Source organism: Poecilia formosa, unplaced genomic scaffold (genome assembly GCF_000485575.1).
Source record: "Poecilia formosa unplaced genomic scaffold, Poecilia_formosa-5.1.2 Scaffold42, whole genome shotgun sequence".
Lineage (NCBI taxonomy): Eukaryota > Metazoa > Chordata > Actinopteri > Cyprinodontiformes > Poeciliidae > Poecilia > Poecilia formosa.
In genome coordinates, this window is record NW_006799981.1 from 1870570 (window position 1) to 1882704 (window position 12135).

Here is a 12135-nt window from a genome sequence, read left to right on the forward strand (position 1 = left end):
TCTTCCTAAATCAGGAAATGGTTACAGGGAAATGGGTAGCTACTTGCCCAAACCTGTCCATTTCTACATTCAGACCAATAATTAATGTTTAAAACAGCGAATATTGTGAGAATCAAGGCTGGATGAGGACTCACGTTTGTTTTGGCACCAAATATGGATGGTAAGGTAAGCATAAAAACATTTCCAAACCAAACAACTGCACCTTCGCATTACCAAGCTGCCATAACACCCATTATATATGATCTACATTCCAACTGGATATTTGAGAAACATGCCATGAAAACATCTTTCCCTGTCCAATCGTCACATGAACATGTCCAGTCATGGACAACACAGGAACTTTAAATCAAACCATTTTCAACTTTTCAGAAATAAATGCTCCAAGTAGGTTTGGCCTAAAGCAAAAAGTGGATCTGTGGAAAAGCACCTCATAATATTTACTAGAGCATAGTAGAGGATGTATGATGCTGTGGGCCTGTTTCTCGTCCAACATCCTCAGAAATCTCATTAGAGTGCAGAATATTGTGAAAATATTTGAGATACAGGAACATTTTAAACATGGATCATGATCCAAAACATTCGACCAAATTAAAACAGAAACGTCCCTGTTGGAGAACCTGAGAGAGGCTTTGTAAGCTTTTTTGTTGTTGAATGATTCCAAAATTAGTTTCTAGTATCAGATCTATAATTCACGCTTTGTATTTCTGTATATGTTTTATATTCAGCAACAATTTCTCTTATTCCTCAACGGCTAAACAGATGGTGTTCAGGTGCTGCAGATGAGCTCGGTGCACATCAAGTGTCACATCCTGGGGATGACGAGTAAATCATATGCACGTATAGTGACAACATGGACTGTATGGATGCTAATTGCATCATAAAGCGTCAGATGCATCCATATGTGTGTACATCCTCCATTTGGTAGATCTGGCAAGGTCTTTGTCAGCGTTATGCAACCCATCTGGTGCTCTGCTGCAGGGAGCCGGCGGTTACCATCCACAGAGCCAGCTCTCCTGCTCGGCTACTTCAGGCTGATTAGCCTTAAATTGTGATGTTGTTCTTCCACATTAGTTAGCAAATAATAAAAATGTAACTTTAGAGTCTACTGGTGGCAGCTGATCCAGTTGTGCGCTGGTCGTGCGAGGCCACGTAGCAGCAGATGCTTGCGCAGCAGCCCGTCTGACGCAGATCGCGGCTGGCAGCTCTTTCTGCAGCCAGCCTGACAGGTCACATCAGTTACACACTGCAAAACAAGCCCAAAAAAAAAAAAAAAAAAAATTCCTTCCTTTTTTTTTTTTTCCCACCACTTTGAAATGACCTGGAGGTATTTCAATGCTGCAATAAAGAAATAAAGAAATAAAACAAACATGTTTGCCAGAGGGTGTTGTCTATTTAAAGCTTCAGCACAGCTGTCAGGCTTGGAGCTCTCGCAGAAACGGCGCTCCACACGCAGCGAGTCGATACGATCAACACATTACGGGTCACTAAGAGGCAACCTTTTCTGCAGGTTTGACAACAAATTCTCCTCTGTGGTTTTAAACCCTCCACTTAGCTCTGCTACAAATCCTTTATAAAACAAGAAATAAACCCTTAATTCACTGTTACCACTTATCCTGCGGTGTAATCTGATGGAACATGGAAACACATTTCCCGGGGGATGGGGCCAAAACAAAATCCCTACAACCGAAGTTAAGCTTATTTACTTGTAAGCAAAGAATGTGAAAACAACAATCGAGTTTTATGATCAGGATGAAAACCTTCGCAGGAGCAAAAACTGTGTATATAATTTTATACTAGAGAGATCCTGATTGTTGAAAGAAGTGTATGTTTTCAGCTCACCGCAAAAGTATTTACACCACTTACACTTTTCAAAATTTTGTCATTATTCGTAGTTTGTTTTTAGTGGAGCTTAAATGATAGACTAACAAAAGATGTGAAATAGAGAAAAAATACATTTCTGTTTCAAAATCATCCCCTTTTTACTGATGTCACCAAATGAAATCCAGTGCAGGATTAGATTATGATATAATATCCTAACCTAAAATACTACACATCACTCTGAACACACAATCTCCACACTGAAACATGGTGGTGGTATGTTTTTTATTTTATTTTTTCAGGTACAGGAAAACTGGTCTGGCTGGACTACAAATACACACCACACTTTTCAGATTTTTAATGGCAAAAAAAACAGAAAACTAGCACTTTTAAGTCTCTACCTTGTGCTAGTCCAAAACATAAATGCCCAACACGGTTGTGTGATATCAAATAGTTAGAATAATAATGCATTAGTAATGGGAGTTGAAAACAATTCAACAAAACTAAAATATCACTAGTTTGCAAGATTTTAATGCATCATAGAATATTTTTCCAAATATTTTACGCAAGCAGTCTTTTGTGAATGTGATTTAGCGCACATTGATACTGGGATGATTCTGATTCTGTCCAGTAGATCTAAATTTGATAATGTGAGAAAAAGTAGAAATGTGGTGCAAGTATCAATACTGTTGCAAGGTGCTGCATATTTGCTTCTATTCGTTAGTGATGGCGGGTGAATAGAGTGCGCATCGTTGCAGAATTAAATATTGATTGATACTCCGTGAGCAAAAGCTCAACACAAGGCAGAGCTTCTGTCGGGAAGAATTAATAGAATCACCAGGGTCACCGCTTTGTGTGCTCCTTTACTGAAAGAAAACATCGGCTGTGATCATGGAAAAGTTGGGAATAGAAGGAACAAACAGAAAACTAACTGAATACATTCCCAGTCGTGTTCCATCTCACAATCAATTATTGAGCATGAAATCCATTTGGTGAAGAGAAACAAAAGAAATGATTCTTTACATTAAACACATGTATGTGGCACAACAACTCTTCCACCCTCTCATCATGCTGAAGAGTACAGTAGGTCACAACACCAACGGACTTACTTAACAGTCGGCTTGTGTGAACGTATATGCACAGACACACGAGGAAACTGATGTCAGCACAAACTGCAGGAAGACGTCCTTTCACTGGTTCTGGCTGCTGTGTTTTAAACACTCTTGTAGGGTTGATAAAATATCCTGCAGAAGAGCGTTTCTGTTCTCCTTCGACACCTAGACAAAACAAACGAGAGTGGAAAAAACTATTAATATGACAAACAGAGTTAGTCTGAGCAAAAGGAGAAAAAAAACACTATACAAATGTCCATCAAGGAAATGAGACAACATTCTGCCTTGAGTTTGTCAAGCACAAAGCAGCCAGCAATGTGGTAGGAAATGAGAGAAAGCTTTTAACATTTTCTACAAATAAAAATCTTCAATTTGAAAACAAAAAAAAAAACAAATCAATTGCAGCCAATTTGTGCCAGATGACAGCTAATTAATAAATAAAATCCAGCTGTGTGGAATTTAAACTCAGTAGAAATCCAGCTGTGCTGCATTTCAAAACATGGTGGTGGCAACATCATGATGAGGGGATGCTTTCCTTCAGCAGGGACACAGAAGTAGGGAACAGTAAATGGAGCTAAATGCAGAACAATTCTGGAGGAAAACCGGTTAGAGGCTGCAACATTTTCCTGTTTCACCATTCCCAGGGAAACATGGTGGTGAAAGCATCATGCTGAGGGGATGCCGTTCTTCGGCGGGAACAGAGAAGCTGATCAGAGCTGGTAGGAGTTTGAGAAAACCTAAATACAACGCAATCCTAGAGGAATACCTGCCAGAGGGCAGAAAAGACTTGAGACTGGTGCGGATTAGATCAAATCCTACCCATAAGGAAAAATGGTGTAGTCAAAGCCCAGACCGAAATCCAACTGAGAATATGTACAATGACTTGAAAATGTATTTTCCATCAAATCTGATTGATAAGATTTTTATTTGGACAAAAAAATAAATAAACATGAAGTAAGATCATTAAAGTTTATGGTTTAACAAAACAATGAGACAAAGTTGAAGAGGTAAAAATGTCACCATTAGACACTGTTCTATCAACTACTGTCCAGTATAAATCTCTTTACTGTCTCATAACCTGATTTGATCCAACACAATGTCTGCCACAGTACAGTGAATACTTTGCATGACAATGTCTGTAACTGAGTCCCCCGTTAGAAATTATTTTGACATTTGAGACACCCCTTTGTTGTTGAATCAGTCACGCATGATTTAGATTTAATCCGGCTGTGGCTGAGAGAGATAATGCAGAGTCGACCCTCCTGCCCTCCTAACACTGAGGGGATACAGTGTAAACACTGCCCTGTTACTATTAGGGGAATTAACAATTCAGACACTGACCCAAATAGCTCATTTTCTTTATGTTTTTAAACTAGTGAGGCAATGAAGTGATATTTTTACTTACAGTAAAGACCTTGACGTCCCTCCTGCTCCGGACCTCCTCCACCAGACCAAGTGGTTTACCTTTGGGGATGGGGATGGTGCCCAGGATTGTGCAAGATGAGCCGTCTAAAGTCTGCCTCACCGCTCTGATGAAGGCCTGACTAAAAAGCTCCATTTTGCCGATTTCGTCGATGATGAACACCGTCCTGCTGTCCCCGTCTGCTGCCCCCGTCTGCAGACACGAGACCAGGAAATGAAAATTCACCGAGTGCAAAAACATGATCTTAATACTTGTCATAATAAATTTGGTGACTTATGATGTTTCTGCAGTCAATTATCCACTTGTTTTGTTTGAAAAATCTTGCAAACCAGACGTCATAAAATCCAAGAATATCTGAATTGTAACGACTGAAATGATTTACAGTTAAATCACAAAATAGACGAGGCAACAGCTGGGATCCCTCAAAACTGTAGGACTAAAAATGTTAAAAGCAGAGCAGGAACACAACAAATTTAATTTTCTAAGTGAATTATTAATCATAGTTGGCATCAGTTATTTTACCCTGAGAATTAACTAAGTGAGCAACTGAAAATTTTGAAGTGCCTTGCAAAACTGTTGGAATCCTTTGAACATTTTCAAATTTTACAACCTGAAACTTCAATAAGTTTTATTGAAATTTTATGTAGCAGACAAAAAAAAAAACTTCAAAATTGTGATTACAAATAGTAAAAACCTGCAAAGTCTGGCACACATTTGTATTCAACCGCACCTTTAACTTTTAGCTTCTCTGCAACTTACCACTGACTTGAGCGCTCTGTTTGTTTTAATTTGTTCTTGAATGTTCTCCAAAAATCCTAAGATGTCTTCACAAAACAGCTGAATTTATACTTAATTAAATTACAAATGAGTGTAATGAACTTACTAATCAGAAAACTCTTAAATTTACTCAGAAAATATGCACACCAGAATTTTCAGATTTCTATTTATTAAAAAAAACATATAATTTTCCTACCAATCAAACATTATGCCATTACTTTGCGTTTTATTGCATCAAATCCAAACAAAGAAAATTTAAGTTAGTGGCTACAGCACAAAAAATATTGAAAGGCTCAAGCGTTATGAATATGAAAGTGGAAGGTAATGTATATCGGCACTAAAATCAACTTTAGATCTTAATTTACCTATAAAAATTGATACCTACAGCATGTTTACGTGACTTTGACAATGTTTGGGAGTCCCAATGAGCGGCAGTGATTGCACATCGAGTACAAAGCGAGATGAAAGTGAACCATGTGACGCCATGCCACAGACACCTTCTCTTTACATGTGTAGGCGTCACTCCAGGCTCACTTTACATGCGGGATTAATCACGGTCAGTGACAGCCAGACGGCACCAGCAACACTAAAAATGTCACTGTGGAATTTACACGCTTGCAAGCTTCCAATTATTCCATCAATTGTGAGGGAAATCAAAGGTTTGATGATTTAGAAGTGGGGAGGAGGGGGGTCTCATTTAAAAGATGAGTTTACAGGCCATGTGCTGCAGTCTTACATGTCTGAAGAGGGGAAGGGCCAGGCTTTCAAATGAAGGCAAATCAACCACATACTGTCCCACCGTGTACTCCCGTCTGCCATGAGATGTGCCGGCTCCTTCTCTGCAAGACAAAATGAGGCCTGGGCGAGTCAAAACTATGGGATGAAAAAGGCAGGTAGCTTGATACAGGCACTGTGGGTAAAACCTCCACCTGATTCTGGACAGGTGGCCCCTCTCTCCTGCAAGTGTGACGACATCAAAGCCGACCCTTCTGCCTCCCTCCCTGACCTCTTCTGTGTAAAATCCTTCCACTCCCACTCCGGATGACACTAAAGCTTCACAGGCTTTTTGGACCAGAGTGGTTTTTCCCACACCTGTGGGTAAAACAATAAACCTGGTATAAAAACATAGTAATAACATGATTCTACAAGATGTTTGTGACCATATAATGCCTTGAATTTTTCTGTATTTTTATATATTATCAGGAATTTAAGTGCCAGCACACACAGTAGTGCTAAATTGCAAAAACACAGCTAAAATACAGCTCTGGAAAAAACTAAGAGCCCACTGTACTGAAAACCTCCTGGTTTTTTCACCAAATATTGATTTCTGAACTCTTCCTGAGTTAAAACATTAGAATTGTTTCTAAATTAACATGAACTTGTTTCCTATTTGAGGTATTACAGCACAGCATCTTTTTTTGTTATTTTGACCATATACAACACAAAATTTTAACTTGGAATTTTGGAGTCATGTTGTAAGTAGTTCATAGAATAAAAGAACAATGTTCATTTTACTCAAATATATGCCAATAAAAAGTAAAATCAGAGAAACTGATCATTTTAAGTGGACTCTTAATTTTTTCCAGAGCTGTATGTAACATCTTTATAAAATGTGGCATGTATTAGTATTTCATGATGGCCTATAAGTGTCACTGTACATAAAAATGGAGGAGGACGTTTCAGCAAAAAATCTAATTAGTGTTGAGATTAATCTCAGAAATCTTCAAGAAAAAAAATGTAATTTCCGATTTTGGAAAGTAAAACAAATGCTAGAATAAATTTTGATCATTTGAGATTAATCTCAGAAAATGTCTATAGAAATGTTTTCTAGAAAAAACTCAAAAGTTCTTCCAGAAAACATTTTCTAGAAAATATAGACAATTTCTGAGATTTTTATTTTTTTTTTTTTACTTTTCAGACTAAGAAATTTCCAAACATTTTTCCAAAAATATTTCTGAGATTAATCTCAAATTTTCTGAGTTTTGTTTTGTTTGGCCATCATACTATTCAGTCCCTTTTACTCTGACAACCCTAAACAAAATCCAGTGCAGCTTATTACCTCAAAAAGTCACCTAATTAGTTATTAGGAAATAAGTGTGTTTGCAACTAAAAATGGTAGCTTTAAAACGTATTGAATTACTTACATTGAGGGACCACAGTATTAACGAGTAATAATACAATAAATTTGAATTTGTGTTCAAATGAGGCTCGTTTGTCAGATTAAAAGTACCTTTTGGAAATAACCTTTAAACATACATTTCATTACGTTGCCGCAAATTTCTGTAGTAAAACTGTTTTTTCTATTAATCTAAATATATTCTAACTTCAAATAGTTAGAATGTACGATCAAAAACGATCAAAATTAACAGAAATATAATACATCAGTCTGTGTGTAATGTATTGATGGAGTTGCTGAAATAAGCAGACATTTCAATAATATTCGAATTCATTCAGACTGTCTAAGAACTTAACAGCTAAAACGAGCTAATTAACAACATTAGGAGCATTATTTAGAGTAACTACGTCGGGCTGTGGAGTTAGAATAACTTTCTGATTCATGATGACTTACGGACACACTCGGTGTTTTTATTTACCTGGCGGTCCGGTCAGAAAAACGTGTTTGAACATAGCAGAGGTTTCACCATGCACAGTGCAGCTGCTACAGACGCACTTCCGTACACACAAAGTTCACGCATGCGCACTGCGGGTTCAACTTGACACCACCTAATAATAATAATACCAGTGTGAAACGGCAAACTTAAGTTCTCTAGGAGCTGACCATAACATCTGCTTTCATATTTAAAAATATGAAAGCAGATGTGTCAAAAATGGTGTCATGATTTAGCTTGTCTGTGGTACGAAATTCAGACTCAAGTCCCAGATTAGGAAATGCACTACACAAATAATTAAATAATAAAGTAATTGTGTGATATATAGATATGTGTGTGTGTGTGTCTGTTTGTTATTAACAAAATAACATTTAGGCGGAAGAAATACTTTTTTAGACATTTTTTGTTGAACAAAACTTAAGAAATTAATACTTACAGTATTTTTTTATATGTTAGAAAAAGATGAAGTACTTCCAGTGACAATGTTTTCACATTATTTCACTCGAGAGTAGCTATACTTCATAGTATTACTATATAATTACTTAAAACCCACTTCTGCTGTTTAGTTATTGTGACTAACACACAAGTAAGCAGTATCTTACTATAAAAATAGATCAATATTTAATTAAATAATTCATTAGTTAATAAATTAACTACTGAGATATGATAAATAGCAAAACCAAACAGAAGTGTTACTCTTGTCTGCTGTTAAAATCCATAAGGAGAATATAAGACACATTAATATGAAATACATCAAAGGGATTTTTCATCTTTGTCTACAAAAATACCATTTCGCATTTGGTCATTCTGCTGTAACCTATAAACAAAGAAAGCAGAAAATGGTCACAAAAGCTGATCTTTATTCAAAATGTGTGAAGCATAATACAACATATTTTCCTCTTTACGGGGAAACGGTATACTTTTGGTCACCATGTGGGTGTCTACATGCTTTTTTACATTGTGTACCCTGGGAGTTTGCTGGCTACAAGTTCAGAGATATGTTGGTACTCTTTTCTGAAATCCAGTGATCCAACCTCATCCTCCAGTTCCTCCACTTCTTGAGCTTCAAAAGAGGATGTGGATTGTGCTGAAAATCCTCCAACATGGCTACGGTCCCTGGGTGAATTTTTCTTTTCACTTCTTGATACTGAAACACTTTCAGCACAAGAGCTTTGCTCCATTTTGTCACTTGCATTCGCTTGGTTTCTGGAGCAGACAGTTTGTGAGGAAGAGGGCCTCTCCACATCGCAACTGTCGGAGTCAGAGGAAAAACTGAGAGCCGATGAACGGGTGCGAGGTTGGATGATGTGTGTGCCCATCAGAACGTGGTGAGGGGATTTCAGGGCTTTGACCGGTACAAGGTGGAGATCGGGTCTTTTCTGGAAACCTTCAGATCTTGGATTAGAAATGCAGGAATCAGGACTATCAGGAGACTTTGGAGTGTTGGCTCTTGAGGATTCATCACTGGATTCAAGACTGTCAAAGTCATCTGCATAGTTTGCGTCATTTTTGTTATTACTGCACTCTGAAAAGGAAGACTCTGGACTGTTGCTCCTGCTGCTTTGCCTCTCTATGAGATCAGGGACTGAAAGTCTGAATTTGTCCCAGTCAGACTGAGAATCTGATTGATCCAGCTTGCTGTGATGCTTGTTCTTGTCTTTGCTCAGAGGAGCGCTGTCACTGTGCACACTGGGATTGGGGCTGGGAATGCATTTCAGCTCTTTCAGTGGATGAAAATCTTCTGAATCTCCTTGTGCACGACCATCTTGGGCACCCTGCTGAGTTTTTGCTTTCAGAGTGACTGTTTCTCCTAGTGCAGAGTCAACAGTGAGACTCTGCATCACTGTCTCGATGTTTTCATCTACATTAGAGCGCCGATATAAATGTCCTCTTTTTTTGGACTTTATAGTTTTAGGGTTAGACTTTTCCTTTTCTTTTGCCGTCCTTGACTGTGTTCCACTCTTCCTTAACTCCATGCACTCACGGTTGTTCACTTTGAGAGGAGAAATTTGCTTTAGCCTTAAGTTGAATGTTTTAGTTGTTCCATACGTGAGCTTCTTCCTTTGAGTTTTCCTGGATTTTAAGGTCTCTATTTGGTTGTCTGTCCTCTTCACAGGGTAAACTATGGGTGTAGAGCAGTTTCTCGGAGGAGGTAAAGGGTTTAAATTAATGCCAGAGAGATTTGTAGTTTTGTACGGGGACTGAGTTCGTGGTGAGTTTCTGTGATCGCCTGTAACCGGCCTGGTAATTTGATCAGGACTGGGATGAACGGTCAACTGTGACAGTTCAGCAACAAGAGCATTTAAAAGTGGGAGCTGCTGTAAGGCTTCCCTGAGGATATTTGTGTTGTCACTTGTCTCTTGGTGGCTTGGTGTTTTTGTAGCACGAGACATTTTCTGGTGTACCGCTTTGGAAACTGAACCTTCAACTCTCTTTTTATGCTCCTCATCCCCACAGATAGAATCTTCAAACGTAAAAACTTCAGTATCTAGATTGAGTAATCTGTAATCCTGATTTTCATTCCCACTTTTTGCTTGGGCGGTATTACGATAGTAAAGATGAGGGGGGCAGAATGCAGCTAAATCCTCCTCAATAGTGTTGTTAGTTTGACCTTCAGCACAATCATCTTCCTTATAATCATCTAGTAGGATCTTTGAATCTCCTGCATCGTTACTATGGATGCTAAACTCTGACTTGTTCCCTGTGGGAGAACACATGCTCCCTGATTTCATTTTCTCCTTGAAATGTTCTTGGTGCTGACCTCCTGGGGTACTTGTGCGTTCAAACCCCCTCCCCTCTGTGATGTGTGGCAGTAAACTTGCTCCCAGACACAGAAGCTTATAACTCAGGGATATTGCTCCGATCTTCTCCCCAGAAAGGCTGCATACAGCAACGACTCCCTTCCCTGTGTGAGCAGAGGGACTGGAAAGCAGCTTGATTCTGTCCATGGCTTCAGCCAGAGATATCAGAGAGGAGCCAACCAATCTGGGGCTGCTCTCCTCACTTACATCCAGCACCATGGCGTATAGAGGGATGGCAGACAGATGGACGTGCAGAGAGTCCAGGTTCATTTTGAAGAAACAACACTTGCCTCTGTTAAAGGCGAACTCACGCTGTCCGCCCGGCTGCTTTCGCGCAGGCTGGTTAGAGTCAGCACTCTTGGATCGGTGCTGATAAATTAGCAGCGTTGGAAAATCCAGTAACCGCACACCGAGAGCTATTCTGTAGGGGACTTTGCAGTGTTTCTCGAGTCGGATATAATCCACTAACAGCTCCAATGAAAACAGAGTCTCAGGATTGTCCAACGACATCATAAAAAACTGCGTGTTTTACAGCAATAACAAGTTGCTAACCAAACAAACTAGGCGCTAATCCGCTAGCGCTTCCGGCGGCTCCATGGAAACCAAGAACGGTCGAAGAAACATGACGTCATCACGAGACACAGATATCTGGGAAATGTAGTAAAGAATGAATAAAGTTTATCATTTATTTTCTTTAAATATATTGCTTTATGCGACAGTTTTTGAGTGAAGATTTACTTAAGAGTATTTTTTTATTGTTTTTAAGTAAAACTTTAAAAAACAAAGTAATAAGAATTCAACAAAACAAAAGGTCGTATGTTTTTGTTGTTTTTAAACAAGGTCCAATCTGATGTTCACATCCTTAAACTAAAGCCTTTTCAAACCTCCTTTTGATTGATCTTCAGCTTTCAGTCTTCTTTGATAAGATTACATCAGTACTTCACATCATGACTTAATATATTGTCCACGCTACTATATAAATGTTCACCAGGCCTATCGGGACATCTGTCCACATCTCTTACTGGACTTGATGTGTGAAAAAAGAATTTCCTCTTCATCTTGTACTTTCTGGCAAAACTGACAGTGCTTCACAGAAGTCCCCCATGTTTTACTGTGAGCATATTATTATTTTGGTGCAAACACAGTTGTTTAAATGTCAGAACTATTTCAGACTGTAACACTTCCTCCACAAAAATTTGAGATTTTTGAGAGGCCTGGATGTTTCCTTTGGAAGATATTGTCTGTTTTTCAACCTCGTCCAGACAGATTTTGTCCCTGAGATTCCATATTTTCTCCAGTTATTGACAACTGCTGTATGGATAATACTGTACATTTTTTGGTATTCTTCTGCTGACTGATACTTTTCTGCTATGAAATGATTTTGATCTTTGTAAAATCTCGGCAAATTAAAGGATGCAAAGGAATGAATGTCTGGGAAATTATTCGAGTAAAGTTGAGGATATTCACTAAAGCTGTTCAATAGAAGACCAGATGTCTTCTTGAACTGAATCAAAACAATCTTTTTGGAGGTATTAAACTTACTTTTCATTTCCACACTTCTCTAGTTTTATTGTTTTTTTTTATTGGCCTGATGT

At 38.5% G+C, this 12135-nt stretch overlaps 2 protein-coding genes across 3 annotated transcripts; both read right to left on the bottom strand.

Moving 5' to 3' along the window:
* Positions 1 to 350: 350 nt before the first annotated feature.
* LOC103137650 (cancer-related nucleoside-triphosphatase homolog) lies at positions 351 to 7837 on the bottom strand. 2 transcript variants are annotated; one of them, XR_001662018.1, is made up of 7 exons: positions 7725 to 7837; positions 6060 to 6222; positions 5867 to 5969; positions 4336 to 4545; positions 2916 to 3095; positions 958 to 961; positions 351 to 361 (listed from the first exon to the last, which is right to left on the bottom strand). XR_001662018.1 is itself a non-coding variant. In XM_007551484.2 (5 exons), the coding sequence occupies exons 1-5, from the start codon at positions 7756 to 7758 to the stop codon at positions 3009 to 3011; spliced, it is 597 nt and encodes a 198-aa protein (XP_007551546.1). In that variant the 5' UTR covers positions 7759 to 7837; the 3' UTR covers positions 2087 to 3008. The 2 variants fall into 2 exon arrangements, 1 of the variants encoding a protein (XP_007551546.1); XM_007551484.2 differs by lacking the exons at positions 351 to 361; positions 958 to 961 and having other exon boundaries at positions 2087 to 3095.
* A 634-nt stretch (positions 7838 to 8471) lies between these two features.
* On the bottom strand, positions 8472 to 11273 carry LOC103137651 (microtubule-associated protein 10). The gene has a single exon (XM_007551486.2). The coding sequence runs from the start codon at positions 11051 to 11053 to the stop codon at positions 8693 to 8695; it is 2361 nt and encodes a 786-aa protein (XP_007551548.1). The 5' UTR covers positions 11054 to 11273; the 3' UTR covers positions 8472 to 8692.
* Positions 11274 to 12135: the final 862 nt, after the last annotated feature.

Excerpts from the sequence above, each read along its gene's own strand:
- LOC103137651 (XM_007551486.2), bottom strand. The coding sequence starts at position 11,053 with ATGATGTCGTTGGACAATCCTGAGACTCTGTTTTCATTGGAGCTGTTA.
- LOC103137650 (XM_007551484.2), bottom strand. The coding sequence starts at position 7,758 with ATGTTCAAACACGTTTTTCTGACCGGACCGCCAG. Across the intron at positions 5,970-6,059 it reads GGCCACCTGTCCAGAATCAG|AGAAGGAGCCGGCACATCTC; the intron begins GTGGAGGTTTTA and ends TTTGTCTTGCAG. Across the intron at positions 3,096-4,335 it reads GGGACGTCAAGGTCTTTACT|GTGTCGAAGGAGAACAGAAA; the intron begins GTAAGTAAAAAT and ends TGTTTTGTCTAG.